At 42.9% G+C, this 20,056-nt stretch overlaps 1 protein-coding gene across 1 annotated transcript; it reads right to left on the bottom strand.

Moving 5' to 3' along the window:
* Positions 1 to 3,662: 3,662 nt before the first annotated feature.
* Positions 3,663 to 19,600, bottom strand: RGMB (repulsive guidance molecule BMP co-receptor b). Its single transcript, XM_038170922.2, has 3 exons — positions 19,443 to 19,600; positions 18,323 to 18,831; positions 3,663 to 8,298 (listed from the first exon to the last, which is right to left on the bottom strand). Exons 1-3 carry the CDS (start codon positions 19,537 to 19,539, stop codon positions 7,630 to 7,632), a joined length of 1,275 nt encoding a protein of 424 aa, XP_038026850.2. The 5' UTR covers positions 19,540 to 19,600; the 3' UTR covers positions 3,663 to 7,629.
* Positions 19,601 to 20,056: the final 456 nt, after the last annotated feature.

Here is a 20,056-nt window from a genome sequence, read left to right as displayed (position 1 = left end):
TGGTGGCAAATATGGTTCAAACACAGTGCTTTAATCTTAAAACAAGAAAATAAGTTATCTTGGATAAAGCCAACTCAGAATTTGAGAAATGAACATATGAAAACAGGAAAAATAAGTTTCTATGTCCATATTTTGTCTGTGGTGTCTCGTCCATATTAGTTGTCTTTTAATTAGTCATCAGGATTCATACATTAAAAGATAGTGATTACTTAACTTTATTTAAGATACATGTAATCCCAAGTCTTTACCAAAATAAAGATTTGATTCATTCCTTTAATAATAGTAAAGTTTTGTGAAAACTTTTCAGATTTGGGAAATCATCTATTGAACCCATATTGTGTTCATTTCAATTTATCATCTTCTAATTGAATCCCACCATCAGGATATGACTCATCTAATCTTGCAAAATGAAAATGTACAGCAACTAGTTTTACCAGCCAACTAACTGCTGGCATTGAACACCAAGGGGCAAAATCTAGACCCATGTGCAAAGTTAAGAGTTTGTTAATTTATGGAGGTTCCATCCTTTAATCACTAAAGATTTTAGGCACCTAAACTCAATACTACGGTCCTCAGAGTCACACTGCTATTCCTGATTCAGTAGTACCCAAAAATTAATGGTTAGAGAGAGAATTATTCCTCCAACATGAGACTCTATCCCACCTACAGAAAGTTGGAGAGATATGCCTAAACCCTTAACTAGTCTTTGAATGTAGGTCTTAGTATTTCCAAGTGGACTGGAAAGTTGGGTGGTAATTCTGGTAAACGGCAGGTGCTGGATCAGGCATCTGGGAGACTTATAAAAGGGAGCCAAGTTAAAGGACTTTTATCGAATACAGATTGTGCTTGTTTTGTCAGAGATGGAATTTATTTTCTTCATTGTAGCTACTATGGTGCTGTGCTTTGGATTTGTGGTCACAACATTGCTGATAACACAGGGATGTTTCAGTTGTTGCAGAGCAGTGCTCACACAGTGCCCAGGACTGTTCCGCTCCTGGTGCTGCCCTGCCAGCAGGGAGGCTGGGGGTGCACCAGGAGCTGGGAGGGGACACGGCCAGGATACCTGGCAGAAGCTGGCCAGAGGGATGTCATATGCCATGGGGTGTCATTATCAGCAATATAAGCTTGTAGATAAGTTGCCCAAGACTGCTGTTTCTCGGAGTTTTTTTTTTTTTTAATGTATGTGTGTATGTATATATGTATTGAACTGTCTTTATCTCAACATTTTCTGCATTTTCTGACTTTTGCCCTTCCAATTTTCCTTCCCTTCCCACTAGGCAGAGTGAGCAAGTGGCTGTGCGGGGCTCAGCCACCCACCAGTGTTAGCCCACAGCAGAGGTGTCACCAAGATACCAAGCTTTTTACACTGAGCGTATTACAGCCATCTCCGATGATTTCAGGGGTGTGCTGGCTTTTAAAATCACTTGTATCATACATTTATAAAATCACTTAAATGAGGCACTACAGTGATTTAAGCACAGCATGCAGAGATTTGTGTTGTGCTGCTATCCAGCAGATATTCAACTGAGATACTTTGAGTGTCAGGATCCACAGCAGGGCTTTGCAGCTTTAAGCTGTCCAGTAGGAAACGCCAGGGTGACTCCTCATGGGACTGGGCAGCTCCAGCTCTGAAGTAGTGCCCTCTTCCACCAGAGCTCACAGCTAAGTGGGTTTGGGCTTCCATTTATTGCTCTCAGAAGCAATAACATAACGATCAGTACAGGAAGAAAACTATTATTTAGACATTTTCTTTACATAATTTAGACTGGGAATCTCAGCACAGATCCCTTACTTAGGCAAATCCTCTGTCAATTTGGCTACAGGCCTTTTAAGGATTTTGGCTATCACACTTACTGAAAATGTTCTTATTTCTGCAAAACTATAGTGCTGAACTGCAGAAAGCAGAGCCAGCATGGGAAACAGCAAAGGACAGCCTAAAAGACAGAACACACTAATTTGAGCACAGAGCCCTTGCTCCCATGCAAGCACCTATTACAGCATTTGTGTTGTTCATTGGAAAATGCAATCAGGGAGCTGAAGGCCAAAACCAAGATTAGAAGCCTTACCCGCCATGATCCTGCTCACAATCTCTACTTTCCTCTTTGTCCCCTGACTTCTGCTGCTGCTGCTTCTTCTATTTATCTGTTTGCTTACTTATTTACTTGTGGTGCCACTGTTACCTTCCTCAGTTGTGTTTTGAAAAGAAATCAGGGTTTCCATGCCCTGACAGCTGTGAAGATTGCAGAGGCCAAGATTTATCGCTCACTTACGGGAGATCAGTGTGGTGCCAGGTGGGAAATCCTGGGTCATCTAGCTTGTCCCTAGCAAAATTAGGTCCCTGAGTAGAGACCTATGTGGGAATCTGAACTTACCATACCAAGCCTGGATTCACTTTGACTGACTGCAGCTGTTCGAAAACTGCAGGTCCAGGTTCCACCTCTATTGAAGGACACCCATGAGCAACTCCAGAAGACAATTCAAGCCAGCCTGCAGCAGGGCCTCTGACTCCACTGAGCACATGTTAAGTTTGCTGAATTGAGGTGAAATAACTCCCTAGTGTTGTATGCCTCACGCCTCTCTCAAGGCACCTAAGACCTTGTTTGGACAGAGGTGTCACTTTGAAGCAAGGCAGAACAGCATTTATTTGCGAATAGCTTCTGGCCTTTAGGGCATAAGCACTACCATGAAATGTGAAAGATTGAATCTGCTTAGGCACAGGAGGAATTCCAGCTTGCCAGCAACTCTTACTGTCATCTGCAAAGCATGAGGAGTGAGGAGGTCAATTACCTGCCAAAAAAGCCCTGTAAGTAAACTAGGCAGATGAACCACATGAATCTGGGGAGTGTGCAGGCACCACCTTCAAGACCATGTTATTTTACTCTGCTTGGTGGCAAAAATATAGTCACCCTGAGGGACTTTACTGGATTAATGCAACAGAGAGGTAGAGATCTTAGAGCCAAGTCTGGATTCAAGCTGAAAAGGCTGTTAATCTGCTTTGGATTTAAATACTTCCCACACCATCTAGGTGTATAGAATCTTTTGTAAATCCAGCCCTCATCACATTTGTAATCAGTAAAAATTACACATTGCCTATATATAAAGGGTAGTTCTACTGATATGGTGTAGGGAAAACAAAACAAAACAAAACAAAAAAAAAAAAAAAGGAAATCAAACTTTAAAACTACAATAATCATGAAAATAATTCTTACAAATAAAACCACTGACAATCCACATGTGGTAGAAGTCTTTTTTGAAGCTAGTTATCAGGTCTGAAGATTACCCCTGCACGTACCCAATGTCTCTAATCAATCTTATTGGTCATAGTTGATTTACTAATCAGCAGCTTTTAATTCAATTAAGTCTGATTTACAAACATTTAGCCAGATTAAAAGAATTCTGAACCAGATCAGATACAATTGTTTTCCATCAACATCACAAATTTACCTGCACACCTGTACCTGATCTGTGGCTATGCTGCTCTCCAAAACAAGCTAATTAATTAGAATGATAAAATCTAATGAACAACACTGGCCCACACAACTTTCAGTTGTTCGGAATATGGATGAAAAGAACTAACAGCATGACACAGAAGAAAGTTTAGCTTGTAAACAGCAACACAGAACACCTTTCAAAAAAGAAAAAAAGTCATTACTAGTCACGTCTAGGCTTTTTATATGTAGCAGTCTTTAATAGCTTTAGAATAGGGAATAGACAGAATAGGGAAAGACAGAAAGGGATACACCTTGTATCAGTCAAGACACATACGGGAATTAAAAGAACTCAAAGCATGAAAGCTTCACTGTAAAACTTCACCTCTACTTACATGAAGAATAAAACGAATGCTAGATTTCAAACTGTGCTATGAGTCTCACAAGAGAGGAAAGCCACAAGCCATTTGTTTGTTTTCTTAAATATGTCCCCTAATAAAACACTCATGAGGTGGGGCAAAGCTTGCAACATTGCTTGCTTCAGTGAGGGTATATGTAAGCAAATAGCCACTCCACATCCTCAAAATCCATAAAACAAACACATGGTATCCATAGCGCTAAGGTAACAGACCTTAAACAGTTGGGGACCTATTTTCTGGCAGAACAGCAGCAATTTCAAAGGAACTGTACTGATGTGCTTGCATATCGGAGGGCCTAACTCAGCTGAAAGGCAGATTGCTCTCAGACATTGCATGAGGTCGTGTCCCACTTAGTAGGTGCTCAGTGCAGACTGTTCTTCCAACCAGGTTTTCCAGGATGTGAAAAGTGAGAGAATTTTTGGTTTGACAGTCAGTTGAGTGTGCCATTCCCTTTTGTAAGGCGAGGCTTCCTTCAGAAACCATATGTACATACAAAATGAAGGATTAAGCACCCAGTACTCTGCTCAGTTCTGTGACGGGCTTCCTAGGGAAGTCATCAGTCCCAACTACAGAGAACTATCCTCAGCTGCTGTTAAGAGCTCTGCTAGCACAGGATTAGGAAATACTCTGGTTTAAAATGTTCTAGAAGAGACTCAAAATAATCTTTTAAGTAAGCCATTGACATCCAAATCACCAGCTACCTTTTTAAAGACAAAGAAAGCTTCAACAATAGCTTACTAGTTGTTGTATTAAATTACTGATAATAAAGATAATAAAGCTACATTGCCTTCTGCAGAGCTAGTTGTGGTAAATGACATTTGAAAATAAGCTCTTACAGATACGAAGGCCTTCTCTCACGTACACTGAACATGACTACACTGAACTTCGCTTCCTACAGCCATTGTTTCCACAAAGCATTTCAAAGACCGATCTACCTCCTACCCCTCAAATTCTAACTGTAACAGAAGCCCAGCAAAACACTATTCATTGTGTTTATTCTTAGTGCCTGATATAACTTTGTAAGCTTTGGTGCTTTCAGTTTTCCATCAAACTGTGTGATTAGCCTCGCAGCTGAAATATTACAGCTCCCATGTATTAAATCATCTCGTTATACACAGTTATCTAGTATTGTGGGCTCTTCTGTACCTTTAATTCTTTTGATGCCTGTTTCCTCTTCAGTTTCACAGCAGATAGTTTTCTCTTCCAAGGTTATTCTGATCTGAGAGCTCTCCAGTAACTTTTAAAGCAGATTTTTGTAAGACCCATCAAGATGAACACAGTATCAGGACCACCGTGTTAAAAGCTCTCCTACGTACCTCTGCAAACACTGCAAAGGAAGTGTACAAGTGGGATCCTGAAGCGATGGTTCCTGCTGTTGGCTTCCCACAAAGTGTCTTCAATAAACTGGCGTGGATTGCAGTGGCTGGTCACAGATTTCACTATGCAGCTTATCTAGCAGAGGGGCAGCAGGCATCTGCCAGGCAGTATGGCAATGGTACTCACCACATTCCTATGCAACAAAGGATGGCTAGGAAAGAAATCAGGGCTTTGCTTACAGATTGCCTGCCCAGTGGGTTAACCCATATCCCCAGTTTCCCTGCACCCCACCAGGGGTCACTAACACCACATCACAGGCATTCCTCAGCAGGGCAGGCAACTTTATTCTTCTACGATAATAATTTAAAGTATTTACACACTGCACAGTCACTCTTTCACACTAACATATATTTACTGGTACATTTATGAACCGTATCTAAAAGACTCTATAAGGACTGACACAATTTGGGGTTTCCAGGCATGAAAATTAAAAACTGCAGCCTTCTAAAAGACAGCCATTTGGAGCATATGCAAAAAAAAACAATGTTCCCTGTAAGCCTAAGTTCTCTCCAAAGAACATTCACTAGCTTGAAAATATCCACGTTTGGCATTAACTAAAGTTCTCTTGGCGATGGCAGACGTCAAGAATGAACATGTGCAAATAACATTTTCTCAAGAAATCCCCACAGCGGGAGGAAGAAAACTGAAAACTCTTTAGGGGAAGTACTACATTTCTGAAATACTATTTACCTGAGAGGCTCACAGCTCAATGCTCATATACATATATACTATATATGTGTTTGTATATGTGTACACACAAAGCATGTAGGGAGAGGCATTATTCAGTTTATAGTGTCTGCCCCGAAAGTACATGCATCACCGCAGCAACGCTAGGCTGTCCATCAGCTTTCAGCCATGTGACCTTTAAATTCAGAGCAGTGATGAGGAAGTTCAGCCACCCAAAACAGGGAGAAGCCTGTCACCATCAGGTGCAACTCTGGGAACCACAAAATCAGACACAGCATAATTCCCCAAGTCCAACTCAGCTCAAACAGCACCATCACGCAGTTAGACCGACAAAACAAGCTGCCAATGGATCTAGCCTAGAACAAATTTTCACATTCTGCCTTAACTCAGTTCTGACTATTTTCATCTCATGTGTTCCCAGAGTAACACCTGCATGCGGTTACGCATCCAAAAAAGGAATTAATTAGTTCATTTGAGAAGACTACTGCTGTCCATACCACACAGTAATCCCTAACCCTGCCAGAACTTCATAAACCCTGCCAGTCTTCATAAAAAACATGAGCTTTCGCTGTACAAATGAAGTCCATCTCCCTCCACCAAAGCAAACACGAGCTCAATTTTTTTTTTTTTCTAGCAAAGGCAAATGCTACTTGGGTCTTTTTCCAGAACAGGGCTAATGCATCAGTCCAACGAACCTCAGATGAATAGTTTCAAGAGGGAAACAAGCCTGTCTTGGAGCTGGAGTTACTGTAGCATGCACAAACACTGCAGTTTCTTGCAGCAGATTAAGGCACTATGTAAAACCAGCCTTTAAGCCACCAACTCGTTCTTCTCCTAGTTCCTCAGTAACAGCAGTCAGGTGCCTCATTTCCCTCCCCCCTTTTTAATATACTGATATAATTAACACGTAAGTGCAGAATGACTTAACCTTCCAGGGCAGAACCATCTGCAGCAGCTACTTTGAAGAGGAAATGTTACACACTTACAAAAGTACACCATTAGTGTCTTTCAAAATCATCTCTCCAATGGCTCTACAAAGCCACATAAGTTTCACTCAAACACATTCACTTAGCTTATTTTCAAACTCATGCCATGGAAGTATGAAATGTCAGAATTACATAGCAGGTTCTGTAAATCATGTTATCCGAGATAGCCTTCTGAGCTAATGGGAATCACTTCACTCTCTCCCTCCAAAGAAGGGAGGACCATTAGGACAGAATATGATTCCTTTTTAAATTATTTTAACTAGGGAACCCAGTAAAATACAGACATCGTTACAGGACAAGAGAGGTGCTGTCTCTACAGTAAGAGAAAGTGTAGAAAATATCCCCATGAATTAATACAGTAAAAAAATCTGTTAAACCAAGCAGTAGCTAGGCAGAGCACTGAGTACTGTATGTACATGTGTATATGTATAATATAGTTACTCAGATACACACATAAATATTTAATATATAAAAAATAAAGTGCTTTCTATCAGGTCCCAATGCAGGGACATTATAAAACATTTCACCAACTGCAAAACAAATAGATACAAAGAATACTACATCCAACGTACATGAGAACAGTCAACACAGTATGTACAATCTGGTGGGCGTCCCAAGACAAAACATCCCTTCATATACATTGTATATACATATATACTCATCTTTACTCAATATATTATGACAATATATATTTCAAAACTTTGTTATAGACAAAGAAAACAACAACAACACCTACAAAAACACAACAAGGATCAAGCACACAAGTCCAAGACTGACAAAGAATTGGCTACCCTTGCCCACAGCACCACCTCTGCTGCTGGGAAAGATATGCCAGCGCTCCTTTCTGGGGTGCAATGCCTCCACATCCTGCAAGGCACTGTGAGCAGCAGCCGTGAAGTTAGCATCACCAGTGGTAAGCAGGTCAAACACACATGAGTAAAAATAGATGTCCTTCACCAGCATCTTCTCGTTGCATTTGGTGGTCGCAGATTCCAGTGTGTACACGGACCGGGGATGAGCAGTGCCTACCTGAGGGAGCAACTGGCCCCTCACGGGTAAAGGCAAGTGGCCACTATCATCTATACGTTCACTTGAAGGGCAACCATTCACACACAGCTGCAGATCCTGACTCTCCTCGTAGGCCATGGCCAGCTCTTGAGGCATGCGAATGGCCAGCGTTAAGTAGCGCCCAAGCTGACGTATGTACACCATGGTCCCAATATGCCTGGCATGCATTTCGATGTATTTGCCACTGACTTTATCCACGATTTGCAAGCTCTTGGTGTTCCCATCGCCTCCACCTGTTGTACCATCAACAAAAGCTGCAGGCAAGTCATCAGTCACTGCTTGGTATACCTTCTGATCCGTACAGTCCTGGTATGATTTAAAGATAATAGTTATCTGGAGGGGAGAGATAAGAAAAAGAAACAACAAAGGTTAGTGATCATGGGGAAAAAAAAAAAAAAAAAAAAAGAGTCGTTTGAATCTCTTTTCCATTTTGCAGCTGAGATTTTCTGGGACTGCCCGCTAGTCCAGACCTTGACACTTGTCTGCATTCATGCCTAAGCAGAAAACAGCCTGTACACATGCTTAAAGCAATATTTTCCCAGGTGGCAATTGTTAAATTTGTTCTTAACTTGGCCTGGAAGCAACAGTATTAGCATGTGGTAACTGCAACAGGGTCAGGAAAGGAAAAGGCTTATATTTAATTAAGCATCACAACTCCCTCTTGCCTGATGGTTTCTTAACACTTTGGAATGCATCCTGCAATCACAGTGGAGCAATGTGCCAAATAATTCCTGCACTACTAGCCACCAGAGCAGAACTGGATTGAACTGCGTGAAAGCACAGAAAGGACCACAAGAATTCAGCTTCCCTCACCCCCAGTATTCTCACCACCTCTCTCACAGTGACTGTGTGACCTTTGTCGGGTACTCGTTACTTCCTGGAGGTGTTGCCAGGATTAGCAGGGTGAGACTGCTGTAAAGGCACGGATGTATTTGCTGCTTTACTGCTGTAAAGGCACGGATGTATTTGGTGCTGTATCAGCCACCAACACGACATGCGCTGAAATGAGATGTACGAGCAGGAAGAACAGCTAGTCACGTAAGTGCTTATGGCTCCTGGATTCATCCGTCCCAGGAGCTGGGAGATTTGACACTTCAGTCTGCTGCTGCTCGGTAATGTGCTGGTGGAGAACCAAAGCAACACCAAAAGATACTCCAAGTCATGCCTTTGAAGGGTGAGCTCCAACATAAAAACCACAACTACAAAGCAATTACTCAGTCTTTTAAGATTATGACTGGCCTTTTAAACTTTAACACTTATTTGAATACGCCACAAAGGAAAGAGTAGGTCCTCCAGTCTTACTCGAAGGGAATAATCAGGCTATTTGGCAGACCAAACTCAGAGTGCCTAGTGGCTTTTTCAAAAAATAAAATTACAATGAGAAATCACGTATAAATGTTACAAACAGAGATGCTTCCTCCTTTACAGTTTTGAAGCAGAGTAAATAATGATTTCTTGAAAAGGTCAAAGGATATTTTGTACCAAAAATAAATATTTTCATTATTTTCATCCTTGACTGATTGATTACATCAGAATTCATTAGTCTGTCATTTAAGCACTCTGCCACAAGATTCAGAGTACTCCAAAACACATTAGAGGGTATTTCAAATTAACGTTACAATTTTCCTTAAGGTCTACTTTATGGCAACCTCACATTATAATTTCACTTAGCCTGCACACTTCTGCTCAACAGCTTTTGTTTCCTACCACTCTGCTTTGAAGTCAGAGCTAGAGGTTAAGTAAACAGCTGCACTACAGACAGTCTGAATAACACCTCTAATCTCTTTAGCCTCACCTCTCCATGCCAGTCATAAAAGACAAAAGTCTACCCTTTTCCCTCCTTCCTCTACAATAATTCCTCCTCTGGAGTATGCAGGCATACTCTAAACAGTACTGCATTGTTCTTCAGTATTTGGCACGTCCTGGTTAGTTGACACACTCAGTCTGTGTCTGTCTCTCACCCACACTGACAGCACTCGCTATTTTCATTCCGTATGTTCTTGCTAGTTGCTGTCTGGAATTTTCAAACGTTTTTTCTTTGCTTTAATCAGTTACACAGCTAGTTCGAGACCATCATCAGTCAAGTGATCTGCTAAGTGTATCTGTGAGCCACAGCTAAGCAGAGCTTGAATGCTTGTGATCGAGATTCAGAAAATGTTCAATCACACTTCTTGTTGTAAAGACCACCTCACATCTTTGTGCTTGTTGAAGTAAACTCACCAACCTAGAGAAGAGATACTTGAGATTTGAAAAGCAATTAGTGCTTCTGCACATAATCCAGAGCCTCGTGAAGTAAATCAGGTGTTGTATTTTATATAACAGTTTCAATTAAACAGATTTCTATCTCAGCCTGCTCAGATGAAGAAGCTACTTCCTGGGACACTTTTGTGTTGCTTTGCAAAGAAAGAATGATTTACATTTCAGCAGAAGTAAAGCTCTGCATCCACTCAGCAACAGAGCGAACCTGGAGATAACAAGAGGCAATGGTTTTAATGACAGACAGAACTGGCTGCTTCATAGAACAGCTAAGCAAGGGACCTAGCAAAGTTTACCAGGAAGCATCTAAGTCTTCTCTCCAAAACTCCTACCTCTGAAAGAATGAAATGCAAACAACTTCAGAGACAGAGAGGGAGAACAGAAGCCTTCACCCTAAGGCAAAATCAGCAGTCACAGCTTCATGCTGAATGAGGGATGAACACCTAAGTGAACGAAGGCCCCCAAATACTTCGCAAGGATGCCTCCTGAAGAGGATCAACAAAGAGACCATTAAGACTTGCCAAGGACAACCATATTTAAACATTGTGGCTCTAGACATTAAGTTTGGATGTTGCATTTTCTGTCCTATCATATTGCTCTAATCTAGATCAATACAACCAGAGATCTGTAAGGTCATCAAATCACAGAATGGTTTGGGTTGGAAGGGACCTTAAAGATCATCTAATTCCACCACAGGCTGGGATATCTCCCACCAGACCAGGTTGCTTGTAGCCCCATCCAACCTGGCCTTGAACACCTCCAGGGATGGGGCAACCACAGCTTCTCAGGGCAACTTGTTCTAGTGCCTCACCATCCTCAGAGTATAGAATTTATTCCTTGTATCTAATCTAAACCTACCCTCTCTCAGTTTAAAACCATTACTCCTTGTCCTATCACTACAATCCCTGACAAAAAGTCCCTCTCCAGCTTTCTGATAGGTACTGGAAGGCCTGCCCAGAGCTTTCTCTTCTCCAGGTTGAACAACCCCAACTCCCTCAGCCTGTCTTCATTGGAGAGGTGCTCCAGCCCCTGGATCATCTTCATGGCTCTCCTCTGGACTTGCTCTAACAGGTCCATGACCTTCTTGTGCATGATCTTCCAGAGCTGAACGCAGTGTTCCCAGTGGAGTCCCATGGGAGCAGGGAGAATCACCTCCTTCACCCTGCTGGCCACATTTCTTTGGATGCAGCCCAGGACACAGTTGGCTTTCTGGGCTGTAGATGCACATCGACAGCTCATGTTGAGCACCTCATAAACAAACATGAGGATCATGAGGAATGTGCTGAGTTTATGAGTTCTGCGTGATGAGAACCCCAGCTGCTTCTCATCGAGGCTGCTCTGAACCCATTCTCTCTCTGCCCAGCCTAAGGTCCTTCCCTTCTCTCACCAGTTCCTACCTCAATCTCATTACTTGGTCCTGAGGGATACTGAAGACCTTGTTGCAAAGGGAGATGAAGCAAGTTTAATTGCAAAGCTTTTCCTGTTTAAGTTTTCAAGGTGACATTTTTGACTACGTTATACTTTTTCCTTTCTAAAACAAGTTTAGCATGTGCACACTTGTATGCCTACTGCAGGGAAAATTCCTCAGGAAAGAGGCTGACAAAAAAAAAAAAAAAAAAAAAGAGTTCATCCAGATGTCAGAAAACACACATGAAGCATGAAGTATCACATGCAAGACGGTGACACTACCTACTGAGCAAGCAATGACTTTGGAAAAATCTGAAGGAAACTCAAGAAAAATACAGCCCCGATAGCTTAGTAGTAATTTAATTAAGCACTGGAGAATAGGTAGATGTTTCAGCAGAAAGTTTTATGGTATTAGATCGGTGGTCTTCAAATATCCCTGGGAAGGCAGTGAAGGACTTTATGTGGTATGTGTAAGGTAGCTTTTAAGAGTTCATAGGTAGACAACTCCCTAGTGTACATGACGGCCTTAAATGACATCCAAAAGCTTTCAGAGTTCAAATATACATATAATTAAAAGGATATATTTTTTTAAATCCCAGTGCATTAAATAACTTTCAATCTATAACAGATATTTTCACAGCTTTTCTTTCCTGAGGGCCGCAACAGGTGTGAATCACACACACTGATCTAAGAAACCAAGTACCACCCAAAGAAAACCACCTGAGTAATGGCCCATGCTGAAAGGTAGAGCTAGAGAGACTTTATTAAGTAGAACCAAAAGGATTCATTGTAAAATTTGGATTCAATATCCTAATTTCAAGTTACATCACATGCTACTGCATTTTAAGATGCATTGCATGCCTTTCTGGATGAAAAAAAACAAACCAAAAGGTGCTTCACAAATGCTAACGACTGCTCAGCCCTACAACTTTAATTCCTAAAGCAACGTGAATAGTAGCTAAAATATTCTACCTCTTTTTTTCAAGCAGACCTCTCCCTCCGCAGCAGTGAGGGAGTAGCAAGCAGTGAGAGCAAACAAGCAAGGAAGTAAAGCCTGTTTACTACCACATCAACACTTAATTCACGTATCCAAGTCTGAGGAAAAAGTGCCACCTACAGGAATGACCTTATTCTGTCCTTCTGACCCCAGAAGACCCCCAAGGCTTTAAAGGCATTCATACAGATGCTGCTGGCGGAGTCCTCCTGCGTACTCTGTTTTCCTCTCCCTAAAGGAAGGGGTTCAAGCCAGTGAAGTCCCTGTAGCAGTTGTCCAGCAGTTCCACAGATGTAACACACAAAGAAACAGTTTAGTGCCTGACAAACTGCCACAGCTTGTCCTACAAAAACCCTTTAGTACGTCCAGGTTGTTCTGAACACCAGGAAACAGCACAGTTTATCTTCACACTTGTGAAGCTGGCAAATCACCAAATTCAACAGATCGCCTGTGCCCAGGAAAGCTGTGGCTGTTTTTCTGTGTTGTTCTTCTGAGACTGTCCCAAACTGTGCTGCACATCAAAGTAACCCTATGAAAGCTTTGCACATAGGGAACGTGTCCATGACAGAATTAAATGAGCTTTCCCGATGGACAGGATCATGAGGAATGTGCTGAATACACAAGCACAGAGCTGAGGCTTGAGATAGATGCAAGAAATTGTGTCAGAAATGAAGCTTTGCATTCCCCTGACAAGTCTGAGTTCCAAGAGCAAACACAAGACCAAAGAGCTTATCTGCATCTTCTGTAGAGCACAGAGGAAATCCCTCAAACCAAAACACACAGCACCCAGCAGACAGTATCTTCTGCTGCAGCCTCTGCCTAAGAAGCTAACCTCAAAACTACATTCACTGCCTGTCTTGCTGCCAGGATGGTGCCAACATCCCTTTCTCCTGAGCTTCTCTATCACCCATTGCTATTCATAACAAAAAAAAAATAATTCTTTTCACACGCTGTGAACTAACCATCATTTGGTTATGGTCAAAAGGTTACCAGGAACCAAAGCACCAATTTGCCCTAACCACAGTTGCACAGTAGAAGTTTATTATTTCTTCTACCTTGTCTTCTATGAAGCTGAAAAAAAAACAGATATAGAAAAATAAAGCACACCAACAGGTGTAAATTTATAGTTGCAATGCATGAAAAGGATTCTAAATTAGAACCTGTCACACTGTTTAAACCCAAGAGGAGGTTTCAGTCTGCCCTAACTGCAGTGCAAACACAGCTCAGGGGACATTCAGTAGCTAGCTGTTTGGAAAGTCTAGTCAAGGCACAGGCAAGAGGCTCTTGCTGTGAGAACAGACGGCTTGTCTTAAAGGCACTGGCAGGCATGTGCCTTTCAGAAATATCCCAAATCCACTGCAGGTGCTCCTGCACCTGCAATTTTCAAGCTGTCCACAGCTACCTGCTGAATCATTTGATTGGCTTATGCCCAGCTACATGCCCAAGCACGGCACTACCTTGCATGGAGTGCAAAACCCCAGGCCCTTACCTTTCCCCTTCTGCTTGCAGCCCTCTCTACTCTTCAATCACTGAAATGAAACACTCCAAGGTAACAGGAAGAGGAATCAGCTTTACTTCATGGACAAAGCAGCTTTTAGCTGACGTCCTCCAACAAAACTGAAGCATGTACTTCTGAGAAATAAAGCCAAGTTCAACTTGAGCTTAGGAAGAATGTCTATAAAGATGAAAAAACACGTGGTTGGTTATCTGATGTTCCCACTTAAGAACAACTGAAGGGTAACAGGAAGACAAGCTCTTTAATATTGCTTGAAGAGTAAGTACATAGTATTCAGTCTGCACTGATCTCCTGAAAAACAACAGAAACCATGGTGCAAAAGAACTATTTAAGAGTTTTGACTCTGAGAAGAGGAACACTTCCCTGCTAACACAGCCAATACTCAGGTTAAAATCTGTATGCTCAGTAAAACAACTTTGGTAAGAGCTCTTTGTTTTCCACAGCCAATTTGGTTTTCTTTCTCTGTCCTGCCATTCACTCTCTCATTCTCAGGCAGTCCATTACAAAGCACCTAAATAAGGAAAACTAGTTAATTTCCAATTACTGCAAGCAAGGAAGGTTTTGGGTAGGGAAGCCCAAGCGCCCCTGCTCCATTTGCTGTTTGGGACAACTGCACTAGTGATACAGAGAACAGCTGTCATCCTGATGGGAGCGTTGTAACCCTTAAATGAAGCACACAGCAATGCCTTCTATTTAATGCATTCTCCAACATACTTCCTACCTGCTCCCTCTACAGCCCCCTACATCCATTCTCAGAAAGCCCCTCAAAGTCTGCAGTGCTCTGTGTCTAAAGCTGGAGGAAATCAGATATAAAGATGCCAGTAACCTACACAAAACTCATACAGAAGTCTGTGAGAAAGAAAAAGAAATTGACCTAAGTGCAGTTACTTGGTGACAATCCCTTATTATCGATCTGAAAGGCCTTGCAATCCTATGCCAAGAGGCATAAACAGAACAGACCAGCTAAAACAACAACAATACACAACAACGAAACAAACAAAAAAAAAAGTTGCAAGTTTCAACTGCACCACAGAATATACAATAGCTTTGTTCACTCTGGATACACAGATGTCCTCACTATGGGCAACAGAAAAATGCAAAACACCTACCAAAAAATTGCCCAGAGCATTTTGTGAATATATACACAACTCCCACTGGAGGACATACCTTTCCAATTAAGGAATGAAAGGAGGAGTCTTACAGCTTTCCACACTTCCCGGCCAGATGCACAGAGTAAGTTGGGGGGAAACAGATTTTTATTCTGCATTCTTTGTTTAAAATGTCCTCCTGGCTTTCTCTTCTCCGTTATGAACTTACTGGATGGCCCTCAGACTGCTGGGGTCACTCAAGTCTCGTAGTTTTTGGAGTGACAGAACAACTCTACAAATAATAATCACTTTGTTGACGATTCCTTAAAACATGGTACACCAGAATGCTATGATAAATCTGAATGCAGTAACCACCTATACGGCGAAATGATAGTTAAGCCATTTTCACAAGCATACTGTATATAGGATGAAGGTACAACATTTCATTCCTATGGCTTTCCCTAATTACTTTCCCTAAAAAAAGGGCATTCAGGATAAACTAAAACCTCTATTCTTCTCATCTCTGTTTTCATTAAGTCTGCTTTAGGGTGGTTGAAGTAGTCTAGTTAGCAGTTTAGTATTTGCTTTGGCTTCTGCACAATTTAAGATCAGCATAAACCTTTGTTATTATTTCCCATTAAAGACATATCCAAATAATGGCAATGACGAAACCAAGACTAATGATGCATAGCATTCTGGCAGCTTTTCTTATGGAGAAGGCAAACAATGGATCTGCATGCTCTCAGCAAGGAGGGAATACTCTGTAAGTAAAATTCACTGAAATTATTTTGGTAGCTCTTTAAGGGTACCTTAAGCTATGCACCCATGGCCAAAATAAGGGAAGTACTTCCAGAAGACTCTCCACCATCACAGAGTGGAACACCTCCAGTGAAAATGTTACAGGCATCAGTGCAATAGTGGTAGTGCAATTTTAACAAGCTTTTTCTGTATCTGTTATAATAGTCTGCTTCATAAAGAAATCAAGGAGTTAAGATGACGATGCACTGGAGGTATTGAAATTTATCTTGCTAAATTACTCGTGCATTCAAAAACCTTCATTTTCTACAAACAGGTGTGCTGATCCAATTTTGATTACCTGCCAAAGAAAGAAAATGCTCAAGGACTGTATACCAGGTAACAGAGACTACTATTAGACACATTTCTAATATCCTAAGTCATACATCTTATTTAATTTAATTGTTTCAGTGGTCAGCTGTATCTGTACAAATGCAGGAATACTGAACCATGATTATAAAAGAAAAAAATATATTATCACCTTTTCCAGAATGCCAGGCCAAAAATAAAACAAAAAACTTTGAGAGTAGAAACAAAGACAGAAGGTGCATTCTTTGATACATGTACTTTTCCTCAGTATGTACAGATATTTATCTCCTTAAATTCTCCTCTTAGTTATCTGCATGAGATTACATACACCGGCATAGTATGCTACTGTAGTCAATCACATCTAGAATGTGGCCAGTTAAATGTTAAGATATCATCTATCTACTACCGTCCCACTCTGGCCAGCCACAGTATCTGTGGACAGAAAGACTCTAGTTTTATCTCTATGAGTAAGGAAATAAAAGAGCTTCCTGCAAAACTTAACAAAACTGAGGGAAGAAGCTTACTGGAGACATGAAATGGTACTTCCTTGTACTTCAGCATCTTGCAAGAAACCCACAGAACAGATTTCAAGGGACCTAAGTCTAAATCTCTTTTGCAAAGCATATTCAGCTTAGCCTCATGCCTTCATCTTACAGTCTTTAAGCACTGACAATACAGACTGTTAGCTGTACGATAACGAGTTAGGAAAAGGTGATTTTGAATTTCAGTAGTATATCGGTCCAACCTTTGGCCTCTCTCAAATGCCAAAATTTGCTTCACTGATATAAGCATTACATAAGTCAGCATCTCAAAACCCAACAGAAATGCAGTGATATGACTGATTTTCACTTATTAACAATACTGCACAGTCATCTCCTTAGAAAATGTGCTCCCTCCAACCTACCTCTGAACTTAATGATACAGTGAAAACTCTCCAGTACAGATGATCTTGAAATAATCTTGTACATGCAGGATCAAGGTATATTAGTCTCTAAGAGCTACACTACCACGGCAAAAACAAAGGCTATTTCACTTCAAAAAGCAAACAAGGCAGGTGGCAGTATCAGCTTCAAACATACATTCAAGTCATTCTGCTTACTAATGAAAAGCTATCTTCAAAAGTTCAGAGCATTTTTTTAACCCCAGACTCAAGGTACATGTAAATCACAGGACATCTCAGCAAGGCTCATGCTTTGTATCTCATTTTCTTTCTGTAGGTATACCTGTTACCTGCCTTTGGCAGAGAGAGTTAAATATTTTTCTTAAAAGAAGGAAATGACATATGCCATCAATACACATTTTCCTTCTCTAGCCACTTGAAGTGGTTCGGCTGATAGCCATTTTAAGCCTCGCCTGTCTGAAAAGGTACATATACACACTTGGCAGGATTTTCAGGCTGCTGGTTCTTTCTAGAGCCAGGGTACTAAAACCTTTTAACAACCATTTGGCATTAATGTCATTTTTTGCTACCTCCTCTCAGTTCTCTGCAGTTCCCCTCCTCTCTGCTCTGAATCCTCAACATCTTGGTAAATCACAGGTTTGCCACTTTGTCAATGGATTTTTGTTCTCTACTGTTATGGCTATACAACTTAGAGAGTTTAAGAAAGCAAAGACTGTCTTTTCCTTCTCTTTGCCTAGAATTTCTATTTAGTGCAGGGAAACAGATGCTGCAATTTGATACCTGTTTTGACAATCAAATTTATTATTCTTAAATGTTTATATTGTGATATGTATGGTGAATTTGGGGGGGGGCGGGAGAGGGGGAGAGAGGAAAGGAGGGAGGAGCCTGGGGAAGAAAAGGAGCTGTTTTATTTTTGAGAAAATAATCAATTTTTCCAGAAGAGGAGCCTAGCACTTTTAATTTCTCAGACTACTTAATTGAAGATTCTCAAGCTGCAATGCTGCTTCAACCGTTGCAGGCCGAGCGACTTACTCTGCTGTCCTGGCCTTCTACTTCTGTATGCATACCCAGTGTTTAAGAACAATCCATACCTTATTTGTAGCAGTAGCACTGGATCCTGGGACCACAGGCACATTCGTCACTTGCACTGATAAGTAGTTATTGTCTATGAGAGGCCAAGCACCTTCGACTTTGCATGTCTGGAAGTGATCCTTAAAAGTCCTCAGATGAGGATCACCAAACAAGCCACAGAATAGGTACGTGGGGGTAGTCTTCTCCCCTCCGGGATGTTCACTGGCTCCTGTGTGGCCACTGTAATTGCAGGGATCGTGGGTTACTTCGGGGTTGGTGGAGGACGTGGGGCCGTCCTTGGAACAGTTTCTCTGGCTCATGAGGTCGCTGATGCCAAGGACTGCGGAGTGGTAGACCAGGTTTCCGCGGCATACTTTGGAATTGCGGTAGGTGCAGGCAGAGTACGCTCGCAGGGCCTTGCAGAACTCCAGGTCAAAGCCATCGAGGGCCGAGTTGAGTTGCGACGTTAAGGACACGAAATCAGTGGTGCACTTCTGAATCCGACACGGCGTCTGCAGCTGGCAGTCACCTGAGCACAAAAAACAGGAGGTAGAAAGCAATCAGGCGGCACAGCAAAATCCTGTCCTACACCCACATGTGTGGAAGAGAACACCCTGAAGAGAGATTACGGTGCTCGCTTGTTGAGAAAACAGCGTATTAGAGAGAAGGAAGGGGTTGTGAGGCAGAAAGACAGCCATAAGGAGGTTTGCAGGGCTGAGATGACCCCAGCGTGACTCCTCTTCCACCCAGACAATGGCAAGCCACGGATTAAAACCATTAACCCCAGCAAGGCACCAGCCCGGCGTTTCGCTCCCGGTGCTCTCAAGGCGATGATGAGGCAACCCCGTGCCTCAGCTCATCGCCTGGTCAACGGGCGAGCCTCCACTGCAGCCCTTCCCTTCCCTTCCCTTCCCTTCCCTTCCCTTCCCTTCCCTTCCCTTCCCTTCCCTTCCCTTCCCTTCCCTTCCCTTCCCTTCCCTGCCCTTCCCTGCCCTTCCCTTCCCTTCCCTTCCCTTCCCTTCCCTTCCCTTCCCTTCCCTTCCCTTCCCTTCCCTTCCCTTCCCTTCCCTTCCCTTCCCTTCCCTTCCCTTCCCTTCCCTTCCCTTCCCTTCCCTTCCCTCCCCCCCCTCCCCCCGGTACCCTGAGGCAGCACCGCCGCCAGGAGCAGCCCCAGCAGCAGCGGCTGAGCCCCGGCGGTGCGTGCGGGCGCGGCGCTCCCCATCCCATGCCCGTCCATGCATGGCGGCGCGCCGGGCCCCGCACAAAGGGAGGAGCCCCCCCCCCCCTTCCTCCTTCCCCTCCGCCCGTCGCCATGGCGACCCGCGCCCGCCCCTCCCCGCGCCACGCGCTCCCATTGGCTGCCCGCGCTGTCCATCAAGGCACACCGGCCCCGCCCCCCCTACCGCCCGACCGCGGTAATGGCTGCGGGCTGCAGGCACAGCGCCCCCTGGTGGGCGGCGGGAGGGGTGCAGAGCGCGGGGGGGCTTCCCCCTGACATCGCCCCCCTGGGCTCGGCTCTGGGCAGGGCGCTCCCTGTAGCAGTGACAGTGACAGAGCAGTATGAGATGATCTAAACTCACAAAGGTGGAGGCGACGTGGGCAGAAAGGGGAGCAGAGAGGGGGATAAAATTCCAGATTTGGCCCTGTGGTCAGTAAAATTTTGGCGCAGTTACTGGCAGAGCTACACATCCAACCTCCCGCTCTTCCTGCACTTCACCACAATTTCACCCTGAGCTTGCTACCCACAGTTTCAG

The sequence above is a fragment of the Anas platyrhynchos genome, chromosome Z, assembly GCF_047663525.1.
Source record: "Anas platyrhynchos isolate ZD024472 breed Pekin duck chromosome Z, IASCAAS_PekinDuck_T2T, whole genome shotgun sequence".
Lineage (NCBI taxonomy): Eukaryota > Metazoa > Chordata > Aves > Anseriformes > Anatidae > Anas > Anas platyrhynchos.
This window is presented reverse-complemented; position numbering and strand designations above follow the sequence as displayed.

Bases quoted from the DNA above. Each gene is read 5' to 3' on its own strand.
- RGMB (XM_038170922.2), bottom strand. From the start codon at position 19,539: ATGGACGGGCATGGGATGGGGAGCGCCGCGCCCGCACGCACCGCCGGG. The intron at 18,832-19,442 runs GTACCGGGGGGA...TTTTGTGCTCAG, and splicing joins GGCGGCGGTGCTGCCTCAGG to GTGACTGCCAGCTGCAGACG. The intron at 8,299-18,322 runs GTATGGATTGTT...TCTCCCCTCCAG, and splicing joins GTGCTACTGCTACAAATAAG to ATAACTATTATCTTTAAATC.